The 27854-nt window shown below is 37.9% G+C and overlaps 1 protein-coding gene across 1 annotated transcript in view; it reads right to left on the bottom strand.

Annotated features, from left to right (window-relative positions):
• The window catches only part of ARHGAP18 (Rho GTPase activating protein 18), a 177264-nt gene extending 152411 nt beyond the window's left edge, over positions 1–24853 (bottom strand). Inside the window, exon 1 of the mRNA XM_030928932.1 lies at positions 24500–24853. Coding sequence (XP_030784792.1) covers positions 24500–24525 — 26 coding nt within the window. The 5' untranslated portion in view covers positions 24526–24853. The remainder of the gene's footprint in view (positions 1–24499) is intronic.
• Positions 24854–27854: the final 3001 nt, after the last annotated feature.

Genomic DNA, 27854 nt, shown 5'->3' with positions numbered 1-27854 from the left:
AACTCACTCATGCCACTCAACTTCTGTTTCTGAATCCATAAAATGGAAATGCCACGTTCCTACCTACCGGGGCTGTTCTAAGGTATAAATAAGCTTGTTGAGGGGGTAGAGAAGAACAGGCTTTCACTGAATTTTATTCATTGCATATCTGCATAGTGCCAAAGCCTAATATGGAATGCTTTATTCCCATCATATAGACAAGAACAGTGCAACTCAAAGTTTAACAGCAGGACAAGCTCTTTGCTCAAATTGCTTAGATTAAAAAAAAAAAAAAAAAAAAAAAGCAGAGCTAGGATTCACAATAAAATCTCTTTGATTCAAAAATTCATGCTTTTCTCATTATTCTATTCTGTATATAAAGTACCATATGCATTGTTAAGGTGAGCTTAGTTTTGTTATTATTAGTTTACCAAATCTAAGAAATCGATCACTTGTTAGACCTACCATTCATTATTTTGTCAACGGCTTATAAAGAAAAAAAAAAAAAACACTGCCAATAATACTATGAACCAATTGTAAGGTTACACTCCAATTTCAGAGAAGTTTAAATGTGAATGAAACAAATATACATCTTAGAATCAATGGGAGACAGAAATAGAAAGCCCAAGTAGAACCAATTTTTAAATTTCATAAAAAAGTTACAAACTTGGTTCTTTTAAGGCTTACCAGGTCTTTCAAATCTTTAATAAATGATAGAGATAGAGCCATTTATTCAGTCAATATTGTATACCTACTCTGTGTGTGGCATTGTCTCAACCTTCAAGGACAGCAGGCATACCAAAAAATAGCCCTGGATATGACGATAGAAGACTGCAAAGATAAGAGGGTACACAAAGCATGGAGTAGTTAATTCTCCCAGGGACAGAATGAGCTGTCAATTTTTTCAAGGCAAACACAAAGGTCGAGTTAGTTGCAGGTAGTCATTTACCTCCTCATCATCTTTATTACACGCAAGTAACTGATGTCAAATGCAAAGCATCCATTTGATTATGAAAGTCCCTACTCTGGATTCATCTGCTTATCCTTTGTCACCTTTAGGAAGGTTTGTCGCCTTTCTGACTGGCACAGGTCTTTGTAATGAGCCATGGGTTATTGGAACCTGCCCAGGCCTGGATTCCTCCAGACTTTGCACGTCACCACCTGTACCCGTCACGTTCCTTGGCTTGGATTTTGGGCTCCTGGATAGACTCTGGGATTGTCCCTTGGCTGACCTGCACCTTAGCATTTTCACTGAAACAGTCCTGCTGGGATGAGTTTCTGTGTCTTCTAGGAGTACATGTGAAGGCCTAAACCCTAGAGACCACCTACTCTGCCCTGGATCACTTGGCAGTGACTCAGTTTATATCTTTTAAGAGTTCTGTTTTGCACCAATCAATGAATTTATTTGTAGCCTGACAGACATGTGTTAGAAACACAGTCATTCATTTCTAAATATCAAAGCCACTACTTGTCACATTAATTGATGCAGCAAACTTCAAGTTAATTAATAAAAGAAGAAAATCCCTAACTACCTTTTGATAGTTGCGACTTGTCTCTTAACTCTCTATATCCTGGATTAATGTGAGGGTTGCCAAATTGGCTCTAAAATATCACCCATGGCATAAATATTGCCAATTCATTTGTTTATTGTTCTGTGAGAATGTGTTCCTTGCCTACGCAGTTCATTCATTCAGCAAACACTTTTGGCATGCACCTACTAGTGAAAGGCACTGTGATACTGATAGTGATGATAATATGTTGATGAATAAGATGGAATAATGAACCTGCATAAAGCTAATGGGCTCAAATTTTTAAATCCTTGAGTTGAAAACAATATGCATTTATTAAAATGTCAATTATATGCTATTCTGTACTATTTTTCATTTCTGTTTTCTGAAACAGTTTCTACTCCATTGCCTTTGTTTGACAAATGAGGAAACTGAAAAATTAGTCAGAAAGATTAAGCAATTTGCCAGAGATAAAGCCAACAGTGCTTAGATTTGAACCCAGGTCTCTTGACTCTAAATCAATCATCTGACCTTTTTACTAAAACATGTTGCTCATGACATCTATTCAAAAAGGGGTATTATGGTATAGTTAGACGTTCCAGGCTCAGGCAGATTTGTGTTGTGCTGGTTGTCATTAATGAAACCTTAGAGAACAACTTAGCAGCTAGAGCTACAGTATTTCAAATGCTAGTCTTTCAACTAAACAAACAAGATACCCTATGTTTGTTTACATTTGACCAAGGAAATATCATGGATCTATATTATATTCATATAAGTGCTCCATAGATTCACTGGAACTCATTATAATGAATTCCAGGTCCATAACAAAGGATTAGGTGACCCACTCTTAACTTGAAATAACATTTGGTCCCAATAACTAAATCCTCCTGGACTGGAGTCCGCTGAGTAGCAAAGCACTTGCCTGCTTGCTTACTTTCAGAGTACTCTCTGTACTCTGTACCACCATAAAGAGGGGTATGAGGCTGTTCTTTCAGGTATTTTTAGTTAAACATGTACTCTTAAAACACATACAATAGCCTAACATTTTAAAAAAGTGACAGCCTTCATTTCGCATGGGAAAGAACTGGTAATTACTTTAGATCTCCCTTAGACACTCTAGAAAGGTCCAATTACTGAAGTATGAACAACATTTCAAGGTGTGACAGTTTCACCTATAACATGTTCCCATGGAATGCGTCTCACTCTTTATTCTGCTATCATGCTATACTAAAGTTATTTATACTTCTGATAAACCCTTCCCTCTGCTGTGCACACACATACACACATGCACACAGACTCCATAGGACTCTGTTTCCTGAGGACAGGAAGTTCCACCCATTTCCCTACTCTCAATATGTCATCTGGCACACAGTCATTCATTAGCATTTGTTGAGCGAATATGCCAACCAAAGTAAAAGCCACTGATCTGCCCAAGGACAAGTAAATGCCTGGAGAGCTCTGCATCTCCACAAAGGAGATGGATGGGTCAGTATCAACCCTGAGAACAGCATAATAGAGAAATAAGGTAGCTGTAAATCCTTGCTAGAATAGTTATCTGGTTGATAAAATAAATGCTGGAAATCTGTGGTAAGAATAAGCTGTTGCACTGAATCACGCATTATTAATTCAACCCTATATCACCAGTGAAGGAAAAGTAACATCAACTATACATTCCAAAATAGCAAGGAAAAAAATCATTTTCACTCTGTGCTTTTACCTCCCCTCTCTTAAAGAAACCAGAATCACTATCACATTAGCAATGACTGTTTTGTCAATAGTCACAACCTGTCTTTATCTTATTGGGCTTCGGAATCCATGATAAAATTGTATCAAGAGAAGACTATGAAGTCCTTGATTCTCTACAGCACAGCATTAAACTACTACTTTAATCACTAATCAACAACCATAATTTAGCCTAATTATAAATTATAAGTATCTAATTTTAGAAGACCTTTGCTTTATAAATCCTAGACACTAGAGACATTATTAACTTAGCTCCTTGAAATTATTCCAGGGCCGGAAACATCCCTTGTACATTCTTGCTGCATGTATCTGGTCTAGAAACAGACCTGTAATCAGGATCTTTTCTTCAGATTTCTAGGGGTCAGAGCAGCCATCTATTTGGTATGAGTTGAGCATCTCTGAGAAGGCAATTATAGGCCACCCACCCAAATCTTTCTTCTCCTTATACTCGAAATATCCCCTTGGGCCTCAGATTGTATTTTAATTGCTCCCCCAAGGTACTGGTCTCTGGAATTGTGGTAAATTCAAGCCCTTATCAACGTAACAAAGACCTGAGTCAAGGAGATCCCTGAAATGGGAAAATAAATCCCAGAAAGGAAGGGACACATTTGCCACAGCATATACGCATGTGCATGGACAACATAAGCCTTTTGCTTATAGCTTTGAACTACCACCAATTATGTTTCTCTTGGGTGTTGAACATTTTCAACTAGAACTGGGACAACTGAAGTATTATCTTTGCCAGGTGTAACTACTGGCATAAAAAAAGAAAGGCAAAAACCATTGTGGTCTTTCAAGATGTGATGGCCAGTGACATTGCGCTGAATTTTCTGATTTGTAAAATGAGGGGCTGTGCTGATCCTGGGGACCCCTGCACACTTTTAAGCTCCCACATGATAGGTCCATGGTATATAACTATGGCGCAAATTTCACTGGCAGTGTGATGGACCTCACTTTGTACATTGGCAGGTCATATAGGTATGATGGTGACAGTCACCAGCTGATTCAAAGAACAGTGTCCCAAAACTCCTGACCTCTGGAGATACTGGACAGTCAAGAGTAGGGAGCAGTGAAACAAATGGGAGAAAAGTGTTTGCTCCCCTGGCCTCCTACTCCTTGAAAGGCCTTCTATAGGAAATTGCAAATCCTTAAGAAAGCTACAGGGGGCCAGGCACAGTGGCTCACGCCTGTAATCCCAGCACTTTGGGAGGCCAAGGCGGGCAGATCACGAGGTCAGGAGATGGAGACCATCCTGCCTAACACAGTGAAACCCTGTCTCTACTAAAAATACAAAAAAAAAAAAAAAAAAAAAAAAAAAAAAACACAACTAGCCGGGCATGGTGGCGGGTGCCTGTAGTCCCAGCTACTCGGGAGGCTGAGGCAGGAGAATGGCATGAACCCGTGAGGCGGACCTTGCAGTGAGCCGAGATTGCGCCACTGCACTCCAGCCTGGGCGACAAAGCAAGACTCCATCCCAAAAAAAAAAAAAAAAAAAAAAAAAAAAAAAAAAAGAAAGAAGAAAGAAAAGTACAGGGTAGCAGCTTTAGCAAGTGAAGGTTAGTAACTCTTTTTTCCCTGGAACCTGCACAGTGGTGCTGATTAGTCATTCCTGATAATCACATGATGCTGGACATCACTAAGTACAACAGCTAATTTGTATGATCTTCCTGTTAAGAGAGAGGCAGCCTAGTAGGGACTTGGCTTTGGAAAAGGAAGCCAGTATTAGGAGTTTATCTTTACTGTTTAGAGTTGACTTTATTTCAAAGGATGTCAGCAGCATATATCATGTGACAGTGGGTCAGTCATGACCCCTCATCCAAATGCAGTCATCATAGTACCTGGTCTTCCCACTACTTTGCCCACCGTCCATAAAAAGAGGGTTACTCTAGTCCCTGATAACCTTGCCTTCATACCATCCACCTCCAACCAGAACTAATTATTAATCCAGGGATAGCAGTGTGAAAAAGACCAGTGGCTTCAGGAATTTTGGTTTCCAAAACTGCTATGGATACTAATTAGCTCTGTACAAGTTAACTTTTCTCTGTCTCCACACCCTAAGCAAACAATGAAAGGGCTGGTTAGACATATGAGCTCTCAGCTCCCTTCCATCTTTAGTGATTCTTTGATAATAATATAAGTTATCTAAATGGTATCATTTATTATGATTGCTTACTGTGTACCACGCACCATACTAAGTGTTTTTCATTTATCATCTATTTTAATCCTTACAGAAAGAGGAAAATGACATTATCCTCACTTTATAGATTAAAAACTGGCCAGGTGCAGTGGCTCACACCTGTAATCCCAACACTTTGGGAGGCCGAGGCAGGCAGATCACGAGGTCAAGAGATTGATCGAGATCATCCTGATCAACATGGTGAAGCCCCGTCTCTACTAAAAATACAAAAATTAGCTAGGCATGGTGGCGCGTGCTTCTAGTCCCAGCTACTTGAAAGGTTGAGGCAGGAGAATCGCCTGAACCCAGGAGGTGGAGGTTGCAGCGAGCCGAGATCGCGCCACTGCACTCCAGCCTGGCGACAGAGCAAGACTCCATCTCAAAAACAAACTAACAACAACAAAAAAAGAAGAATCAAAAATAGAGTTTACAGAGAGTTCTTCCCTACTTATACTTTTCAGTCAAAAGGTGTTCTTTGTTTAAAAATCACACACAAATTCAGTGAGACAACAGCAAAAAATTCACGTAAAACCAGACCAAATATAAAATAGTATTATTCTAACCATTCTATTTTATCAACTGATGACTTCACTTTTTACTCTGCTCTTTTAAACTGCCAAATCAAGTGAATAGATTCATTATTTTAAACACAGTGTTGCATAAATCTGGAGGATTCCTCTGACAAGCCTCTAAGAAGGTGTATGACAATGATACGCAGGTACTGAAATCAAAAGCAGCTTTAGGAAAACTAGTCTTCTGTGTCTAGGGCCTCGTGTTAAAAATGCCTTCGTCAGGGGTGACTCCACTTCAGTGCCAAATGTCTGTCATTCACCTGTCATTTCCATCAAGTATTAATATGAAAAAAGGCAATGTTTTCACCTGTTATAATGAGGTGAACTTTTAGCTTTAATTTGATTGCCACCTGCTGGCTAAAAGACAAAACCTTCCTTCCGTAGCGAAAACTGCATAGTAACTCAGAAGGATAAATGCAAACAAATGAAATTCATATCATTAGCAAAGCCAGCACTCTCTTCTACCAGGTTGTTTTCTAAAAGGAAGGGAACTGATATTTGATGTGTCTATTGTATGTCAGGTGCTACGCTAGGGGCTTCAGATTACTATATTATTACATTTAATCAGCTCCAAACCATGTGACATACCACCATTTTGAAGAAGAAAAAACAAGCAACTGGCTTCACATCACACAAACAAAAAGCAGCAACAATCCAAAACTAGGTCTCACCTAGACAACTTTTCTTCATCATCAACATATCCTCATTCCATGATTCCACCCTACCATGAGATGCCCTAATAATCTCATGCTATCCAGAAAATATTGGTGAGCTGAGGCTTAGAAGCAGAGCTATAATTCACTGCAGAGTCACAAAGCCTTCCTGGTATTTCACAGGGAGGCAGAGACAGGCCAGATAAATACCTCAAAACATTAGCAGGGAGAGCCACCAACAATTAGTCAAAGTAAGGTAGTAGAACGAGAAGACTGAAAGTTATCAATAGAAGCAACGTAAGGGGATGAGAAAAAAAAAAGACTTGAATAATTACAAACCTTCAGTCCTTTAGCAAAAACAAACAAACAAAAGAAAATAAGGGGTGTTGGGTATTTTTCTTTGGTTTATTTAGGAAAGACTCACCTGCTCACCTGTCTCCTGGGGGTCCCGGGGTACTGGTGCCATGTAGCACACACATGGCCTACCGCCTGGCCACTAAGAGCTCAACATCTTTTTGGCCAGGCACAAATAAAAAGGAAAGCTTTCGTACTGGGGTACTCAGGGCCCCTCTCTCACTCTCATCTACCATCTCCTTTTGTCTTTGAGAGTCTTTACCACTGAAAAAAAAACAATGGCTAGTGTTTGAGTGGTAACCTTGTGCCAGACACTGTTCTAAGTACTTTAACATATTAACTTAATCTTCACACAATGGTAAGAGATAACTGGTGTCTTTAATCTCTCTTCCATAGATGGGAGGGTAAGCAACTTGCCTGAGATCACACAGATCTCTTAAGTGATGGAACTAGTGTTCAAATCCAGGCACTGAGGCACTTTGTTCCACAATTTATGTCTTTAAAAAATAGTTTATGTGGCCTCTCAGAGAATCGTGATCGCCTTGGTTTCGCAGAGGAAGACTAGGAACAGAAAGGTCAAGTGATTTATCATATGTTGTACAGTTAAGAAGCCAGCAGGGCCATAAGTGGAACTAATTCTCCAACGATTTGTCAGTCCAGTTATCTATTATTACCATCATGTTGCTTCTGAAAATAAGAATAATGACACAACAAGCAGAAAGAACATACACACCCGCTAAGGAAGTTCAGGGTCAGGTTCTTGGGAACAGAACTTGGAGTAGTAATGATGGTGGAATGTGTTTATTCCAGCAAGGCTGCTGGAGGTTGGGAGTTACCTCCAGACCCAGCCCATCAGGCTGAGAACCCCTCTTTTATCTTGGAGGCCAGCTCCACTCCACAGAGAGGCCTGGCACGAAGAAACAATTCTGTTAGTTGGAAGTGATTAATTAGACATCACAGATAGCCCCTGTACTTGGAGGAAGCATGTGAACTTCCATTTACATGGTTTATCGAATTAGAATGATCATCAACTTCTGGGGCAAATTCAAATGTCAGCTTGATGTTCTAGAGCCAACTGGAAAGAGAAGAGAATTACAATCCACTCCAAACGCCACTATGAAAGTAACACCCACACAAAATCATATCCTCAGATGAAATTTTACCTGGAAGTTTTAGGAGGAATAATTATCATTTAACAATCATTTTCTACTTTGTCTAAGACCACTATAATTGGAGAATATAGTTATAACTAGCATTTACCACCAATCAAAATATTGACACTGAAGGCAGTGTTTAATGAGATAGATCAGGAATTTAACCGGTCCAGAATTAAAGACAGAAAAATCACAAACTAATGATCACCAGTGAGTAGACCTAAAGGAATTTGATGAGTGTTTCCACTTTGATTACATGTATTCGATTTCATAGGACACTAACGCTCGTATGGGACTCTACTTTTTAAATTTTTTTTCCACCATATAATGTGTATGTGTTTTCCTTTATGACAGCTTTCGGATGAAGGGGAAAAAATGCAAGTAGAGAAAGGAAAAAAGTATGATGGAAAATGTAGAAGATTCCACATAGAATTTTACAAGAGTTATAATATTCATTGTTCTAAAATACTTTATAATCATTGCCAATAGCTTGAAGATACATATATCATGCTCTGCCCGTGAGCTAAATAAACTGAATTTGTTTTAAGCTTTAGTGTAACATTTCAAGAAAAATATGTATCTAGAGAGGATGATCAGAATGGTATGAAATTCTCAAAATATATATGAGAAAAAGTGGAAGGAAACAGGAATGCTTGTCTTTGAGAAGGAAAACACCTTCGGAAATAATAGTAGCAAACATTTACTGAATGTGTATTATATGCCAGACATGGTGCTATGTAATTTACATGTATTACCTCATTTAATCCTTACAACAACCACAGAAGGTAAGTATTATTGCAATTTACAGATGAAGAACTGAGGGTGAGAAATACTCACTACTCCCCCAAGATCATGAGTTGACAAATGGGGAAGGTAAAACCTACTGGCAGGTCTGCCTTATGTAAAAGCCTAGCATCTCATTCAATCTGCTGTGTGGCGGCAATGTAAGAAACAATTGCCGAGTCTGTATTGTAGAGACCGTGTTGATAGACAGGTTCTGGTACCACTGCTGCCACCACCTGGGAATATGACTTTAGGTAAATTATCATCTCAATGCATTATTGTTCCCTCATCTACAAAGCAGCAGTTTGGATGATCATTAAAGATTTTTATTACTTAGATTCTATAACTCCAAATATTTGAAAATGTATTGAATGGAGAATGAATGAATTTTGTTGCTCTAGATGGCAGAATCAGAAGAAATGGACTTATACAGAAACTGATTGTCTGTAACACATGGATTTTTCTGGCATTTCTATAGAACAAAATGGAAGAGAGAAACATACAGAATAAGAGAATCAATAAAAATATGTCCCAAACTTTTTCAACATTAAATACATTTACATTTTAGCGATATTTTCATGTATTTCCTACTAATGGTATAGTAGAACCAAAACTTTACCCTGAAGTCAAATTTTACAAAATAAAATTCTAAAATTATATTCTGTGCACCTTCTAATTATTTTTGTATCTATCTTTGAGGCAGTGACTTTCAAAAAAATTAAATTCTGAATATCTTAAATGTTAAAATGATTTTAGTAATTTGAGGCAGTTAAAATGTAATTTGGCAGTGCTAATGAAAAGTGTTTTAAAATATTTATAATTCACCAAAAAACATGTTGACATATTTATCAGAACAATTCATTCTCAAATATAAATGTTTCAGATGACATTTAATTATTTTTCTATCAAACTAAGGCTACGGTAAATAAAATTTAAGATATTGAGAGAAAATCCATATTGTCTAGCCATTCTACTCTAAAAATTAAGTTATTACCTCTATGGGGATGATTTGCAGTATGGATTTCTATTCTCGATTTCTCTCCATTTAATGCTAGGCCTTGCATTTCCAGCTACCTGCTGGATCTCTCTGCTGGGCATCCCTTCAATACCTCAACTCTAAATGTGCATCTTGCCAGCCTGTGGAAATTACAGAAAGGTGTCCCTAAAAGAACTTTATGAAATGATAGCAATGAGCAGTCCTCAGTGTCTGATCCAATGTAACCTGAAGAGTAGATCAACTATCAGGCCAGCAGGACCATGCCAGTAGGAATGGTTTATAATCCCATTGGGTTAACATATCCAAGGAAAGATCATGTGGATCAGGAGAGAAGCATAGCCAAGGCAGGAAAAGCAGACACATGCATGGGAAATGGCAGCATCTCTCCAAATGAGAGGCCAAGGACCTTACCAACTTGACACGGACACTGACCAGACCTCGTTACTGAGAGAAATATCCCAAGTCTATTCTATCTGGCATCCCTTGTTTTTGCGTACAAACTTTTTCTTCTCATAACATGGCTTCACATGTTGTTCTGCCCAAAAGTAGACATAGTACTACGCAAATCAACCAAACACAAGAATTTCAGGCCAGGTGTGGTGACTCACGCCTATAATCCCAGCACTTTGGGAGGCCGAGGTGGACAGATCACCTGAGGTCAGGAGTTCAAGACAAGCCTGGCCAACATGGCAAAACCCCGTCTCTACTAAAAATACAAAAATTAGCTGGGTATGGTGGTGGGCGCCTGCAACCCCAGCTACCCAGGAGGCTGACGCAGGAGAATTGCTCGAGCCCGGGAAGTGGAGACTGCAGTGATCCGAGATCACACCATTGTACTGCAGCCTGAGCGACAGAGCAAGACTCCATCTCAAAAACGAAGAAGAATTTCACCTTTCTGTGTCACTGGTCCCTGATAATGTATCAATAAAATGGCTTCTAACTTACTTGACAGAGGATGAATTGGCCATGCCCACCTGAATACTCTTGCCCTTGACAAGTCAAATATAATACAAGAAACATGTACAAAACAGAAATACAGCTCTGTGATTTATCACAATGCAAACTCAAGTAAACACCTCCCCAGTTAAGAAATAAGATACTCAGGCCCAGAAACCTTGCATGCTCACTCCACTCCCTTTTCTATGTCTACCTCTACTATCTGAAGTTAACATGGTAACCAACTCTTTGCCTTTTTTTTTTGTACGGTTGCCACCTAAGCACACACCCCTAAAACTGAAGCTCATGTTTTATCTGTTCTTTAAGTTTTCTGTAAATGTAAAGATACAATATGTATTCTTTACTGCCTGGCTTTCTTTTGCTTCTAATTATGCTCATAAGATCCATTCATATTGTTCAGACTATTCAGATAATTGGAGTTTATTCATTCTCATTGCTTCATAGTGCTCTATGGATAGAACACAATTTATCTGCTCTACTGCAGAAGTTAGGGCTGTTTGTGGTTTGTTGTTGTTTTATGTTTTGAGATGGAGTTTCACTCTTATTGCCCAGGCTGGAGTGCAATGGTGAGATCTCAGCTCACTGCAACCTCTGCCTCCTGGGTTCAAGCGATTCTCTTGCCTCAGCCTCCTGAGTAGCTGGGATTACAGGTGCCTGCTACCACACCCAGCTAATTTTTCTATTTTTAGTAGAGACAGGGTTTCACCAAGTTGGCCAGGCTGGTCGCGAACTCCTGACCTCAGGTGATCGACCCACCTTGACCTCCCAAAGTGCTGGGATTACAGGTGTGAGCCACCATGCCCGGCCCTGCAGTTTTTATCTGCACAAATAATGTGCTATGAATACTCTTGTATGTCTCTCGGTTCACTTGTGAACACATTTCTACTGAGTATATACCCAGGAGTTGAACTGCCATGTCATAAGGTCTGCGTATCTGTAACTTTAGCAAATAATGCTAAACAGTTCTCCAAAGGGATTGCACCTATACATTATCTCAGCAGCACAGGAGAGGTCCTGCTGTTCCATACCATTGTCAACACTTGGCATTGTCAGTCTCTTGAATTTTAGCCAATGCGATAGTTAATACTGAGTGTTAACTTGTTTGGAGATATATATATATATTTATATCCTATTAGTTCTGCTTCTCTAGAGAACCCTGACTAATACAGCTTCAACCTGTTGGGTGGAAAAACTTAAAATCACAAATAGAGTTAATTTTATCAAACACTACATGCATCTATTTAGACAATCAAGCTTTTTTTTTTTCATTTGTTCTGTTAATGTGGTAAGTTATGTTTTTTTAATGTTAAACCAATGTTATATTTCTAGATTAAGCCCAATTTGGTTGTTACATATTATTTTTTCATATGTTGCCAGAGTTGGAATGTATTTTATTAGTGACTTTTGCATCTAGCTTCATAAATGAGAGGAATGTATGCTGTGATACGAAGAATAATGCTCTCCCCTCAAAAAATGTCCAGATCCTAATCCTTAGAACCTGTGAATACATTATATTCTACAACAAAGGGAAGTTAAGGTTGACAGTTAGCTGACCATGAAATCTGGAGTGCCCTAGATTAGCCAAGTGGCCTAAGGTAATCAGAAGAGTCTTGAAAAGTAGAAGGAGGAAGCAGAGGAGGCCAGAACGATGCAATATCATAAGGACTAGGCTGCTGTTGGCTTTTTAGATAGAGGAAGAGTTTTCACAGCTAATGAATGCAGGCAGCTTCCAGAAGCTAGAAAGGGCAAGAATTCTCTCCTAGAGCTTCCAGAAAAACATGTAGCCCTCCTGACACACTGATTTTAGCCTAGTGAGACTTGCATGGATTTCTAACTTATAGAATTGTAAGATAATACATTCATATTGTTTTAAGTCATAAAATTTGTGATTTGTCATAGCTGTAAAATTGTAACATGTGCTTAAGTGGCAATTCTACCAAAAAAGTAAGGAATTCTCAATTTCTTGTAATAACCTTCTCAGTGTTTGATATCATGATTATTCTGGTTTCCCTAAAAAATACTGAGCTTTCGTTCTTTTTCTACTATTTCAAAGAGTTTGAAAAACATTCATTTTTTAGTGTTTTGTAGAATTCATCAATGCAGGCATTTGGGCCAAAGGTGTACCTAAGTAAAGGTTTTAATTATGAACTCAACTTATTTAATAGTTACAGGATGACTCCAGCATTCTATTTTTTCTAATATCAGTTTTGCTAGTTTATATTTACTAGGAATTCATTAATTTCAACTAAATTTTCAAATATATCAGTATGAAGTTTTCATGATATCCCCTTATCTAATGTCTAAGATTTATAGGGACGTCATGTTGCCTTCTTAGAGATCAGTATTTGTGCCTTCTCTTTTTCTTAATCTTGGTTTCACCAAAAGGTTATTTGTTCTTTTAAAGAATTTGCTTTTAGAATATATGATTGTTCTTTATTATGTTTTTTCATGTCATTTATTTCTTCCCCTATATTTTTAACTAAATTTGCTGGTCTTTTTACTTTCTCCTATCATGTGCTTAGCTCACTGATATTTAGACTTTCTTCTAACATATAGTCATACATTTCCTTCTAAACAGGGCTTAGGTTTAGCTAATTCATCTTACAAATATGAATCAATACTATGTGCTGAAGATATCAAAATATTTTATAATTCTGGATTCAAGGGTTACTGGATGCCAGTTATGTCTTTATTTCCAATCATGTGGGTTTTCTCTAAGTCTCCGTTTGTTGATTTGTAGCTTATTTGAAATTTGATCTCCAAGATATTCTGCAGGATTTCAATCCTTTAAAGTTTGTTCAGACTTTTTTTGACCCAGTATATAGCCTATTTTAATAAATGTTTTACACATGCTGAAAAGAAGGTATATGCTCAGTTGTTAAGCTCTATGTGCTCATCAAGCCACATTTGCTAACTGATGTTCAAATCAAACTAATCATGCTGTTCAAATTTTCCACATCTTTGCAGGGTTTATTTTACCTTGCTTATTCTATTAGTGCCTCCGAGTGGTACATTAAAATCCCTCCCTCTGGTTAAAGATTTATTTCTCCTTGTAGTTCCATAAATTTTATGTGGCAGTTATTTCTTATTGCAAATTAATGAACTGACATTCTGGTCTTTACTTCAGCCTTCCATACGTGTAATTTAGATAGAGTGAGTCAGACTCTGGAGGTATCACAGCCTCTGGATCCCCACAAATGTCTCTGGGTCAAGACTTCTCAAACTTTGTACCCTGAACCCCCTGTGTCAGTCTGGGGAAATTGGTAGACTTCAAGTTTTTAAATGCATAAAATAATCAAGATAACCATTTCAAAGGAGTTAATTTCATCTGTTATCAATATGTTAAAAATAATTGTGATATTGTAACACATGGGTTTCTTTACTGTTGCATTCAATAACAAGATCAAATGATAGTTCTCATGATCTCCATAATTTCAAATTAGTTATAAGCACAAATAGCTTTAAGATATTTGCAACAACTGCTCTGTGATATGAAAATATCTGTGATCTCCATTGGTGACAAAGTAACAGATTCTGCTAAATACTACTGTGGTTTATGGCCTATATTCTTTTTTCCTTTTTTTTTGGACAGGGTCTCACTCTCTCGCCCAGCCTGAAGTGCAGTGACAAGATCAACAACTCACTGCAGGCTCCACCTCCTCAGCTTGATCTATCCTCCCACCTCAACCTCCCGAGTAGCGGGAACTATAGGCACATGCCATCATGGCTGGCTAATTTTTGTATGTTTTGTAAAGACGAGGTTTTGCCATGTTGCCCAGCCTGGTCTTCACCTCCTGGGATAGAGCAATCTACCTGCTTCAGGCTCCCAAAGTGCCAGGAATACAGGCGTGACTCATCATGCCTGGCCTTTACAGCCTATATTCTTAAAGAAATATTCAATTTGAGACAGTGAAAATAAATATGCAATTTTGTTTCTGTCCATGTTCATAGGCACCCTCAGTTTTACCTGTTAAGGGATTCATGTTCATGGACCATAGGCTAACAACTTCTGCTTCAGGTTGTCAAATCAGAGATAAACCTTTTAGGTTTTATAAGTTTAGGTTTTAAGGTTTTAATTTTTTTTTTTTTTTTTTTTTTTTTTTTTTTTTTTTTTTTTTTTTTTGCTTTCTGAGACAGGATCTTGCTCTGTTGCCCAGGCTGATGGACAGGAACATAATCACAGCTCACTGCAGCCTTGACCTCCTGGGCTCAAGGGATCCTCCCACCTCAGCCTCCCGAGTAAAGACAGAGAATCCCTGTGTTGCCCAGGCTGGTTTCAAACTCTTGAGCTCAAATGATCCTCCTGCCTCAGCCTCCCAGAGTGTTGGGATAATAGGCATGAGTCACTGTACTTGGCCAAATCAACCTTTTATAAAATTCTCTAATGGTGTTTTCACCTCTAGTTTGCTAGCTCCTGTTTATTCCATTCTCATTCAGTATTTTCTTCCCCTTTCCTCATTCTTGCCATTTATTATTCTTCAGTTTATAATAAAAACAAATTCCTAGTCTTTCTCCTATTTAAGTGTCTTTTTCTACCAACTCTGCTATTTAAGTTAATGATATAATCATTTTCGTAAGGAATAGGATTGTTTCCTTCTCTGAATACAAATAGTAATCTATTCCTCATATATTCCTCTCATTGTGTTTATCACATTGTGTCTTGTATTATATTTGTATACCAGCCATATCAACATTATTAGATAACAAATTTGTTTAGAGATTTACTCAACTATTTCATGAGTGTGAATGCAGCAGATGTTCCATAAACACTGGTTGAAATTATGTAATTTTTACCTTTTAATTATATTCATCCTTTAGAGATCAATTGAGTGGATAAAAAATTGACTGACATTTCATTTTTATTGTTTTAATCTCTTTACTTTAGAAAAATCTAAATCTATATAAAATCTCGATTTACGTTAACTCAATTCTGGAAAGCTGCCAAATGCCCATTTATAGAAAAACTGACAATCTGTGGTATTTTCATACAATCAGTAATAAAAAAATTAGCTTGATACAAGAAATACAGGTGAACCTCAAAAACATCACAATAACAAAACAGACATACACACTTAAAAGCTAGACACAAAAGCACACATGTATTTCATTTTAAATGAAGTTCAATAATAGGCTAAAACAATCTACAGTGACAGAAATCAGGATAGGGGGCTATGAGAGCAGGACTTGGCTGAAAAGGGCACAGGAGAACTGTCTAGGATGATGGACATGCGCTTTTTCTTGATCTAGGTTGGTGGTTACACAGGTGTACACATTTGTGCTCATTCACTGATGTCTACATTTTACCATAGATGAATTATGCCTCAATAAAGTTAAACACTAAAGAAAATATACTGGTCAGCCACGGTGGCTCATGCCTATAATCCCAGCACTTTTGGAGGCTGATGCAGAAAGACCACTTGAGCTCAGGAGTTACAAGACCAGCCTGGGCAACATAGGGAGACCTTGTCTCTACAAAAATAAAAATAAAAAATGAGCCAAGTGTGGTAACACATGCCTATGGCCCCAGCCACTTGGGAGGATTGCTTAATCGCAGGAGGTCAGGGTGGCAGTGAGGAGAGATCATGCCACTGTACTCTAGTCTGGGCAACAGAGTGAGACCCTGTCTCAAAAACAGAAAAACAAACAGATAAAAAGCTGCAGCATATAGAAGAAAGCCTACTCCTAGGCACTATTCTAAGAACTGAAGATATAGCACTAAACAAAACACTGGGATATGAAAGAGAAAAAAATAATGAATAGTATGTTGTGATTGCAAACTTCTTTTGACCAGAGCAAAAGATATGCCTAGTAACATAATTTGAATTGCAACCTTTCAGAAGCATTCTTTCATGCTGGTTTCCCATTTTTATTACAGTTTAATGTCTTTATTAATACATTTTTATAATACACAGTTAAGTGTTCATTGTAAAAATATATATAGAAAATCCAAATAAGGATGAAGAAAATTAATTCTCCATAATCCCACCACAGAGGATATGTTTTTACATTGTCTAAATAAGCTATTTGTTCTACTATTGGACTATGTCCAATAGTAACAAGGGGTTTTAACTATAAATTCCAAGATCCTTTCAACATTGAAAATATTCCATTCTTCGCCTATAAACCCAGCACTCTGGAAGGCCAAGATGGGAGGACTGCTTCAGCTCAGGAGTTTGAGACCAGCCTGGGCAATGTAGTGAGACCCCATCTCTTTTTTAAATTAAAAAAAAAAAATCCATTCTAATTGATTCATCAGTCATTAAAAAAACAAACTTAAAACAAGAAACAGCTAGGATATGTTTTATTTACAGCTTTTCACAATAAAGGGAGTATGGATCTATGTGACATTTGTACATTTAGTACATATTTTAATGAGATTGAAACTAAGTGTGAGGAGACTATATGGGCTTAAGAATTCTTGACTTCCATCGCTGGATATCATCAGGATTTCTGGAAATGTTTAACACATTAAAAACATCCATATAGAGAGGATGGGGTGAAAGTAGATCCAGAATCTTAAGAATAAAATATTCTAATGGATCCCCAAGGCTTGCAGCAACACTTCCAATGAGGGTGGAGGGAGTGGTTAATTGTTCTGCCATCAGTGCATTTAGGAAACAGTTCATGTCTTTTCTCACCCTAGGAAAATCGGAATACACATAGTAAAATGATGCTGTCAGAAGTCCTACAGTCAGAAAGCAAGCTTGTTTTTATTGAACATTGCCTCAAACTTATTTGGCTGTCCAAGCTGCTCTCTCTCCTCCTACTCCCATCTTAAGTGACAACTGGGAACATCTCAAAGGCTACACTTTGGAAACATCAGTGTATCAGGGGCACCCGGTCCATCCTGATGTTCCCAGCTGCTCTCTAGCCTGCCCGCCATCTTCTTCACACACACGTCAGAGCACCACCACTGCAAATCCTCTGCCACTCACCATTGACACCCTGGTGGCTCCAAATGCTACCCCTTGGGACATGCTATTTGCTCAGCATGACTACTCTGCTCCCACTTAGGCCTGCCAGCTGGTAAATGCCTTCTCACTCTTCACCAAGTTCTGGTAAAACTTGCTTGTCTCTGCCATAGAGGCTTAGACATTTTACATTCCAGTTTTCTAGGCTTCCATTTTACACGCCAGTTTTTGCCCTTCTAGACATTTCCACAATATATTATAATTGCTTGTCTTCTTGTGTAACACCCTACACACAAGTCTAAAGGTAAGATCCCTAGATAGTAGGTCGTTTTCCTTTTTTTTTACTAAGGTAGACTGTCAGATAAGAGAGTCTTAAATATTGGTTAAATTAATGAATTGATGAACAGTAAATTATGATAAAAGCTCTTTTCAGGGAGGGAAAACAAAATGAAATAGCAGATTAAGGTGCCTGGCTATATTCTTATTTCATCAACTAACATACGGTGTTCAAAGTCTTTTTAAGAGTGTATTTCTGAGTAACCTCAGATCTCTCCATTTATTATCCAATCAAAAAACATCTGTCAGTGATGGGTTATGCTGTAAAAAAAAATAAAAAATGCTGGGTGTGATGGCTCACACCTGTAATCCCAGCACTTTAGGGGACCAAGGCGGGTGGATCACTTGGGGTCAGGAGTTCAAGACCAGCCTGGCCAACATGGTGAAACCCCATCTCTACAAAAATATAAAAATTAGCCAGATGTGGTGGCAGACACCTGTAATCCCAGCTACTTGGGAGGCTTAGGCAGCAGAATCGCTTGAACCCAGGAGGCAGAGGTTGCAGTGAGCCAAGATCGTGCCACTGCAATCCAGCCTGGGACACAGAGCGAGACTCTGTCTCAAAATAATAAAAAAAAAAAAAAAAAAAAAAAAAAAGAAAGAAAAAAATGGACTAAATATCACTGAATATACATTTTAAAATGGGTAAAATTATGTTTTATATTGTATACATTTTACCACAATAAAAAAGCAAATAAAAACAAGAATCATTTTTCTGGTTGTTGTGGGAGAGGGAAACATACTTAGTAAACTAATACAACACCTACAATTTTTTAACCAATTTCTTTGAATAGACAATTTTTAAATGTGTTGAGCTGAAATTGAAAACAAATCTAAGGGTAAAAACAAAGCAAGTGAAAAGAAGTTATGAAAGCATAGATGCATGTTTTTATTATAAAATTAAACCACAAAGAGCCCTTTAATTAGAGAAAATAGAGAGCTATTACTGTAAATGACATCCCCATTAGTACTAAGTAAATTGCAAGGGACAGCTTACAGCTTATGTGTGACTATGAAGTTAACTGGTTTTACAATAAAACACATTCTAATACCATCTAAGAACTGTCTATGAGTGAGATTTTTATGTGGTTCATAAGCTTATTCCAAAAGACATCACGGTAGAGGGGTTCCTAGGGTACTTTGATATCTGAGGGACAAGTTGTAATAACAGATCCTTGAGCCCTTTACTCGTAAATGTTCTTCAAAGGGGATAATGTTTCTGCTTTGTTTTAGACTAATCAGCCGTGACTTTATAGGCAAACTGCTTCTTTATTTTGGAACTTTAATCAAAAGCTCTAGTCTTTATAATATACACAGAAAAAGCAACTACATTTAAACTCAGTCCATCATTCACATGACTTACACAGATCAAACACATTCTGCTTCTTTTAGTTTTGCCATTCTTAAAAATAAAACACTTCTTAAATTGGTTTAACTAAGATTTTCCAGGTTTCCTTTGTACGTTATGTAACATGTAACACTGAGAAAAAAAAAAAAAAAAAAGATCAGTGAAGAAATAGTAAATCATATAAAAAAAGTGCCAATCCAACCACAGAAATGACACTTCCCTAGAAATAGTCACAACATACCAGATAAACAGCAGTAAGAGCTTTCTAAAAACAAATTCCAGAATTTTCTGTTCACCTCTTGTAGTTATTTTTCATAATCAAATGTGGGAAAGATAAGGGAAAAAAGTATTATCCATTGACTCTGATGATCTGGTGGCAAACTATAAGGTTAGTATTTTCTGTCACCTTTTTCTTGCGATGAGGCTAGGAATCCTTGTACTTTTCAATCCCCAGGATCTGCTATAGACCACATGGAGTTAACGGATTTATTTTTTCCACTACTACTTGTAGACAGATAATCCAGGATCATAAAATAGAAGAAACCAGTTCATACAGAGTGAGTGCAGCCAAGTGGCCATCAGCTTCTTCCTGTTCCACTTCACTGAGCAATTACTGAACAGACGAGCTGTACAGACACTAAATGAACATCGTCACTACCTCTCACTTGTTTTTTGCTTCTGACCTCTTTAAAGGTTTGGACAAAGCAGGTACATTTTGTAAAGACCTAAATAACTTATGAGAGAGTACAAAGTAAAAGCTATTTATCAATTCTGCATGGCCTGCCATGCCCTTTCACCATCCTAGGGATACAACTTCCCCCCAAATGATTCCAGTATTAAATACCGTTATTTTGTTGCTATTTTATCTACTTCTAAGGCCTAGTGTTTAGACCTTGACATATAGATTTGTCAAACAAAGCTTCCATCCTCCCCATTGCGCAGCTTCTCTGCCTAGACCCATGATCCCCTCTCTCCATGGAATTCTACACTTGAATTTCTGACTCATCCCTTCGTGATTTTCTCAGAGTTGACACTTTATCTGTTTGGGCTGTGGTCCCAGCCCGTCCCTTACAACTTAGTTAACTTCCCCTATACTTGACTCCAGAGATGCTGTACTTACAATATCAACCAACCTGCCTTCTAGCTGACCAAATTCCAGACACTGGCACCCTGGGTCTGCTACTTCACTTAATTTGTAGACTGCATACTCGATACAATAAAGAGTATGAAGTTATTATGTTGGTGCAAAAGTAATCGCGGTTTTTCTCATTACATTTGATGGCAAAAACTGCAATTACTTTTGTACCAATCTAATATTTGGCAGTATTGCCCAAGCTGTTTGGGGAGGTGAGAGAAGGGACACATTTGCACAGCCAAACACTAAGACTTGATAATAAGAACTCTGATCCAAAAAACCAGACATATATTAAGGGAAAAACTACATCTTGTCAGCATAATGTGAAACATGCAAGAGGTTTAACACGTAATATGTGACACATCAAATAAGCTTACATCAAAATATAAGTAAAGAGAAAGGTATCAGAACATCCTTTAAAGTACATTATATGCAAAGTTAATAAGTAAAGAGTAAGTTTGGCCATTTTCAACAAATCCTTTTTTCCCCATGTAACCACAGATGTAAAAGAATATCTGGATAATATTACAGGAATAATAATGGAGGAGACACAGAAGAGCACGTGTAGTCTCCACCATCCAGGTACAAATAGTGGGAAACAATTATGTATATAATAAAAGTTTTCCCAACCCTCTGTAAAACCCACAGCAGAAGCAGAATGTTCGAAACTTGCAGGCTTCTATCTAGGTTGGGGGAGCTTTTCTCTCGTTATATGTTTACCAAGAATTGGTAAGCTATTAACTAGTTGCACCTACTATTCCAATCAGACACATTTTATATCAAACTGATGAAATGAGTTCAAAAATAATGGCTTCTATAAAAACAAAGTTGAATGCCACATGAATCCTTTAAAAGGCAGGCTGCCAAGAAAAACTGCTGTTGAATTAGGAGAGAGCTAGACAGCCATAAAAAAGCTAGAGAGAAATTTATAAAAGTCTAGAATCCAGCCAGGCACGGTGGCTCACACCTGTAATCCCACCACTCGGGGAGGCCAAGGCGGGCGGATCACCTGAGGTCAGGAGTTTGACACCAGCCTGGCCAACATGGTGAAACCCTATCTCTATTAAAAATACAAAAATTAGCCAGGCGTGGTGGTGCATGCCTATAATCCCAGCTACTCGGGAGGCTAAGGCAGGAAAATTGCTTGAACCCGGGAGGCAGAGGTTGCAGTGAGCCAAGATTGGGCCATCATACTCCAGCCTGGGGACAAGAGTGAGACTTCGTCTCAAAAAAATAATAAATAAATAAATAAAAATTTAAAAAAAAAGAAAATCTAGAATTCTACTGTGAAGATGTTTTAAACCATAGTACTACATGATTTTTATTATTTATAGAACAATAGAACTCAAAATACATTTATGTCCTTATGTTTCCATGTGTTATATGAGCATGGGGAAAGACACGAAGAGGTACCAACACCAAGTTGTAAGTATGGATTTCCTATTTTTGTACTATTGTTTGGAAAATGGTTATGGAGATAAGGTGAGGGGGGGAAAAGACTGCATGTGAGAAAAAACTTACACAATAAATAACATCATAAAGATAACCGTGAAAGGATGATGATTGAAATATCAGTGGTAGTTATTGTCAAACAATTTTAATTTCATACATTTCACCATTTGTGTATTTTACAATGAACATTATGTTATATAATCATAAGAAAAGGAAGTTGATTTTCATTTTGAAATTTTTTAATATAAAAAGTGTGAGAACAGAGACCATGAGATTAACTTTTGGGGGAAAGCGGGAAATCAATGCATAGACATTGCAGGAAAATTACTTTTGATTTTTGCTGACAGAGTGCCGACCATTATACCAGAGAGGAAAGACTATAGTGAACAATCTCTATCATTTAATTTTCCGAATCTAAAGTTCCATTCTTCAGGGAACGAAGGGATCAGTTGTTTCAAACCTCATGCTCAGCTTTTAGCAGGACATTTTCTTGTCCGCTTTTACCTGCAGTATTTTAGTAGAAAATTAACATTGTCTGTTTATAACTAGAGCCCATAGACTTATTTATAATTCTAAGTCAACTTGTCTTCTGGTGGATTTTCAATATTTAACTCTGGGCCAGTGCATCATTCAAGCATTGCCTGTCACACATTATAATTTCATTGAAAGAGCGATGTACTTATTATCCTTTGACTTCCCAATAGATGCGGAGCATCCGATTGGAAGGTGCTTTGTGTTAATTGCAAGGGATAGGGGCCTTTGATATTAAGTTCTAATGATACACTTCCATGTGGGAAAACAATTTCTAAGGAAACTCTGATTCTTTTAAAAGTTGACTTAAAAGGAAAAATGCAACGGGGAACAAATTCTAAAAGAAAAATAACAACTTTGCTACAGTGCAAACTACTAACTCAACAACATCTGGGACCAGCAATAAGAATCCAGCTCCAAGCTGGACACAGTGGCTGATGCCTATAATCCCAGCATTTTGGAAGGCCAAGGAGGGAGGACTGCTTGAGGCCAGGAATTTGAGACCAACCTGGACAACATAATGAGACCCCATCTCTACAAAAAAAAAAGGTCTCAAAAAAACAATTCAGGTCTACTTACAGTGTCATAACAATTCTTTGGAGTTTTTAGGAAGTGAACATATATGTATTTTTTTAATCCTTTTTAACATTTTTCCCTTTCCAATACATCTCAACCTTTAAACTTCAGTACTACTTAGAAAAATCCACACACCTCAATCTATTCCTTCTTCTCTATGAATTCAATTATTTATTAGACAGGCCAAAATAGCCACTACCATTTAGGTGTATGGTATCTTCTGTACATCAGGTTCTTCACCCATTAGGTTGGTGCAAAAGTAATTGCAGTTTTTGCCATTATTATGGCAAAATATTAACTCATATATGGGGGAATTCAGGCTCACAGAAATTACCTAACTTGCCTATGTTTCTATACAAATAGGAAGTGATAAAACCGGAATTCAGATACATCTCACCCTGGATTCTGCGTGAGAGCAGGTACAATGTGCTCAAGACAGGGACACACAAATGCCTCCACTTTTGCTATTAGCTCAATTGGTCAAAAGCTACCTTAGGAGTAATTTTACAAGATTAGGTTTACTCAAAAAAAAAAAAAAAAAGTATGAAGTGAATTAATCTGTACTAATCTGGAACCACTGAGTAAAAAAGTGAAGTCCTAGAAAATGAATACAATTTTAACAGTTTTTTAAAAGATTAGGTTTACTTGAGAGGGATTCCATCACCTTGGTTGTGCTCCAGAACTGTTTGTCTCCATATTTCTCCAGGAAGGTCAAGAGAAAAAAAAAAAATTATTCTAGAGCTCCTGCAGGCTAGCATCAATTTTCTAGGTCCCCTGCAAAACCGCTTCCATTCACTCTGAGTTAAAAGGACCATGACTAGGAAGGAGCCCTCCTGAAGTGGACTTTAGGCTCATACCAGACTATTAGGGAATCTGGTGCGTGAAAACACTTCCGGTGGTAGGAATCCCGGTGTACCTTGGTGCAGCTGCCTTTGGCTGACGCAAGAGTCCTGACAGACTCTGATCCGGCCTGTTTCGCTTCCTAGCTCTTCTCATCCTGTCTTAATAATTCATTTGGTTTTACTTTGACTTACACACAAACACACACACCACACGAGTATATCACTAGGAGTTGTTATTAGTATACTTAATGTTAATGTCAAGAGCATGTATTCTGAGCTCACCCAAAAATGCAAATACTTTTTCTCTGTGAAGAAAATATGGTTAATTCCACAAATTTTTCTTTTTCTCCTAAAAGTAACAATTAGATTGTTTAGATCCTGTATACGCTGTAATGTACAAAACCAGACCTTTAAATCTCATGTCAAAAGCAGAAGTCAAACACACAAAAATCAATGAATTTGATTAGCAGGATGGCACAGTTTGCAAATTACCTGCTTTCCTTTTTTCTTCTCGACATCTAGGTACCGTAAAAAGCGGCAACGTGGCATGGTAGAAGGATTCTGAACTTGACCATCAGGAGCCCTGGAGTCTAGTCCTGGCTCTCCCACTGAACTGTTGTTGTGCTACCACAGGCAAGGGACTTAACTTCTCTGGCCTTAGTTTCTTGATACGGGAAACAGGAAGAAAGATGAACAACTAGCTTCTAACCAGCCTTGCAGTCTGATCCCCACGCTGGAGACTAGTGATCCCACCTTTGACGATGCTTCCCTACTTTAAACTTTCACTTGAACTGTGAACTTTCATTATCATTGCCCAGCACCCCCATTAGAAAAAAACAATCACTTGGTTACAAGACTGACCAAACATCTGCTCTAATCTTGCAAAAAAAAAACTGAAGAAGCAGGAGAAATGAAGCACTACCACCTCCTGTGCGAAATGAAACTTGTGGTTATTTGATGCCACTGACAAAGGACATTATTACACTATTCGGAATTACAAATGAGGTTAGAGGTAGTGTTAGATATTAAGCAGGTTCTATTTCATGGTGATTAACAAGGATAGAAAACGACATGCTAAATCACACCAGAAATGTCTTTTGGCTGTTTTTCTTAGGTATGTATACCAGGAAGAACTGGAGTCGCTTTTATTGCTTTTCTTATTCCTGTGCTCCTGAAGGGAGAGGGGAACAGGCAGAAGAATATTAGTCATCTGCAATTAATTACTCACTGAATTTTCTAAGCCATGATCATCTTTCCTTTTGAGCTTTCATCTAAGTATCTTTCAGAACTTCTGAGTATTAATTATAACAACACTGTCTTGAAATAAGTTTTGGCTTTGATTAAAAATTATGTGTCCTACTTTTAATTACTCTCTTCAGGTGTGGAGCCTAAAGAATCCCAGAAGGTTAGAGTTTGGAAAGATGTTGAAAATACATCCGGACCAACCCTCACATTTTACAGTTTTTGAGACTGGAGAGGTTAAGGGACTTGCCCGATTTCACCCACCTAATAAAGAGACAGATTTAGCCTAGAACGAACCACATCCTGTTCTCTAAGGCCTCATTTGAGCTTCTGCCAAAATAACATATTTCATAGTAATCTTGTAACCACTCACCTCCTAAGTTACTTCAAAAAAAGTAATTTATGGATAACTTCCTTAGACACAAGGCCAGCATGTAGGTGGAAATGCCTGCTGCCATTTAAAGATGATCTGAGGACTTAACATGAAATATATTTCCCTTCCTGAAATTTTCAGTATTTGTGATATAGGCTAAAATTCAGGCAATCAAGATTAGGTTAATCATCTCTACATGGCAAGTTATTTTGGAGATGAATGAGATCAACTGTGTTCAAATGCAAGAAAGCAGCCCCTAAACCTTAAAAAGTCCACTTTATCTGGCTAGTAACATTAAAACCTGGGTTCAAGCATTATGCTATCTGTGAGGGATAGCAAAAACAGGTGAAATAGCTTCTTTTCTTAATGTCACCTACAGTACCCAAGTTTCTCTAGGGTCACTGAGCAGTGTGGGAAGGACATAAAAGAATGCTTGTGGGTGAGAAAGAAACAGGAGACCACCTAGGGGGTGTTGAAAGAATTTTTTTTATTAATTCACAATATGGCAGAGGTCCAGCCTTCAAATGCAACTTATCTCAAGGGAACACCATGACATAGTTCAAAGCCTTGAGAATCAGAACAGGCTCCTCCACTTGACGCTCATGAGACCCTGGGCTTATTACTTCACCTCCTTAAGCCTCAGTTTTCTCATCCATAAAGTGGGATAATTGCCCCCCACCACAGAACTGTTAGGAGAATTGAATGAGATACTACACATAAACAATGGTGATGTTAGTCATCAAAAAGTAGTACTCAATAAGTAAACTCAAACTTGCTTCAAGACAATTGGCCCATCTTCTGTCCAAGTGTTGGGCCATTAATGGTTTATGTAGTTGTAAAGCACAAAGATACTCATGGAGCATTCTTTTCATGATGCTATTTTTCTTCTCTCCTAAAAAGCTGTTTTAAATATATATATATATATTTGTGTGTATGTAAGAGAGACAGGGTCTCACTCTTTTACCCAGGCTGGAGTACAATGGCATGACCATGGCTCACTGCAGCCTTGACCTCCCCGGTCTCAAGCGATCCTCCCATCTCAACCTCCTGAGTAGTTGGGACCACAGGTGCATGCCACCATACCTAGCTCATTTCTTAATTTTTTGTAAAGACAGGGTTCTCCCTATGTTGCCCAGGCTGGTCTCGAGCTCCTGGGCTCAAGCAGTCCTCCTGCGTCAGCCTCACAAAATACTGGGATTACGGGAGTGAGCCACTGAACCCGTCCTAAAATTAATTTTTTGTTTGAAAGAATGAGACTTCAACTGATCCTTCTGACCACCATTATTTTTTTTCCCCTCTAGAGACATTCAGAAAATCAGGTGAAATTGCATTGACCTGGGTTACATTAGAGCATCTAATCCGAATACTTAGGCTTTGTCTCTACTTTGTAATATACTTTTGTTTTCTACCTTTTGTTTGTTGCCTCTCACTCTGCCTCACTAGGCTCTCCTCCTCAAAGGAGGCACAGGTGATAAAAAAGTGAAAAAAGTTATGAATAATAGTTGAAAATACAAATAAATTACATTAGAGCCCAAAGTCCGGGCGCTTCATGACCTAAAAAACAAAGACCTCTAGAGAATACATCTGTATGCTTTTTGGTTATGTTTTTTATGCTTTGTACAATATCACAAGCCTGCGTTTCTGAAAACAAATTTTAATACAAAAAAAGCACAGAAATTAATTTTATAGAGCTCATAAAACTATCCCTTGACTCTATCATCTTTTTTAAATACTCAATTTACTTTATTTTTGCTATGATTAGGGCCAGAATTATTTAGTAGAAATGATGCCAGGAAGTCTGTTTGGTGACTGTTCTGCCAAACAAAGTGTTGGCATTCTGCTCAGACTTTTTAAAGGGCGACTCCAAACGGGAGATAAGGCAGAATTTTACATTGGCAAAACGTAAGGTCAAGTATTCCTTATGTTAGGTATCAGTAGCCTAAAATCAATTATTCACTTCAGAAAATACATTCTATCACAAATTGAAACGAGGGTTGCATGTATCCTACAAATGTCCCCTGTCTCTTTTGTTCTTGCGCGCCATCTAGTGTTATTTAGGGGAATATTTACCTACAAGTCTCACGCCCAATTCGGCCTTAGTCTGGAGAGCGATCAAATAGTTCAATACCCTGCCTTCATTTTTCATTGAAAGCCGAGTCACTGCTTTCCGGAGGTGAAACAGATAATTACTGATCATTTTGAAATTAGATTTTATTCTGGGATACTGGGAAC

The sequence above is a fragment of the Rhinopithecus roxellana genome, chromosome 4 (assembly GCF_007565055.1).
Source record: "Rhinopithecus roxellana isolate Shanxi Qingling chromosome 4, ASM756505v1, whole genome shotgun sequence".
Classification (NCBI taxonomy): Eukaryota; Metazoa; Chordata; class Mammalia; order Primates; family Cercopithecidae; genus Rhinopithecus; species Rhinopithecus roxellana.
This window is presented reverse-complemented; position numbering and strand designations above follow the sequence as displayed.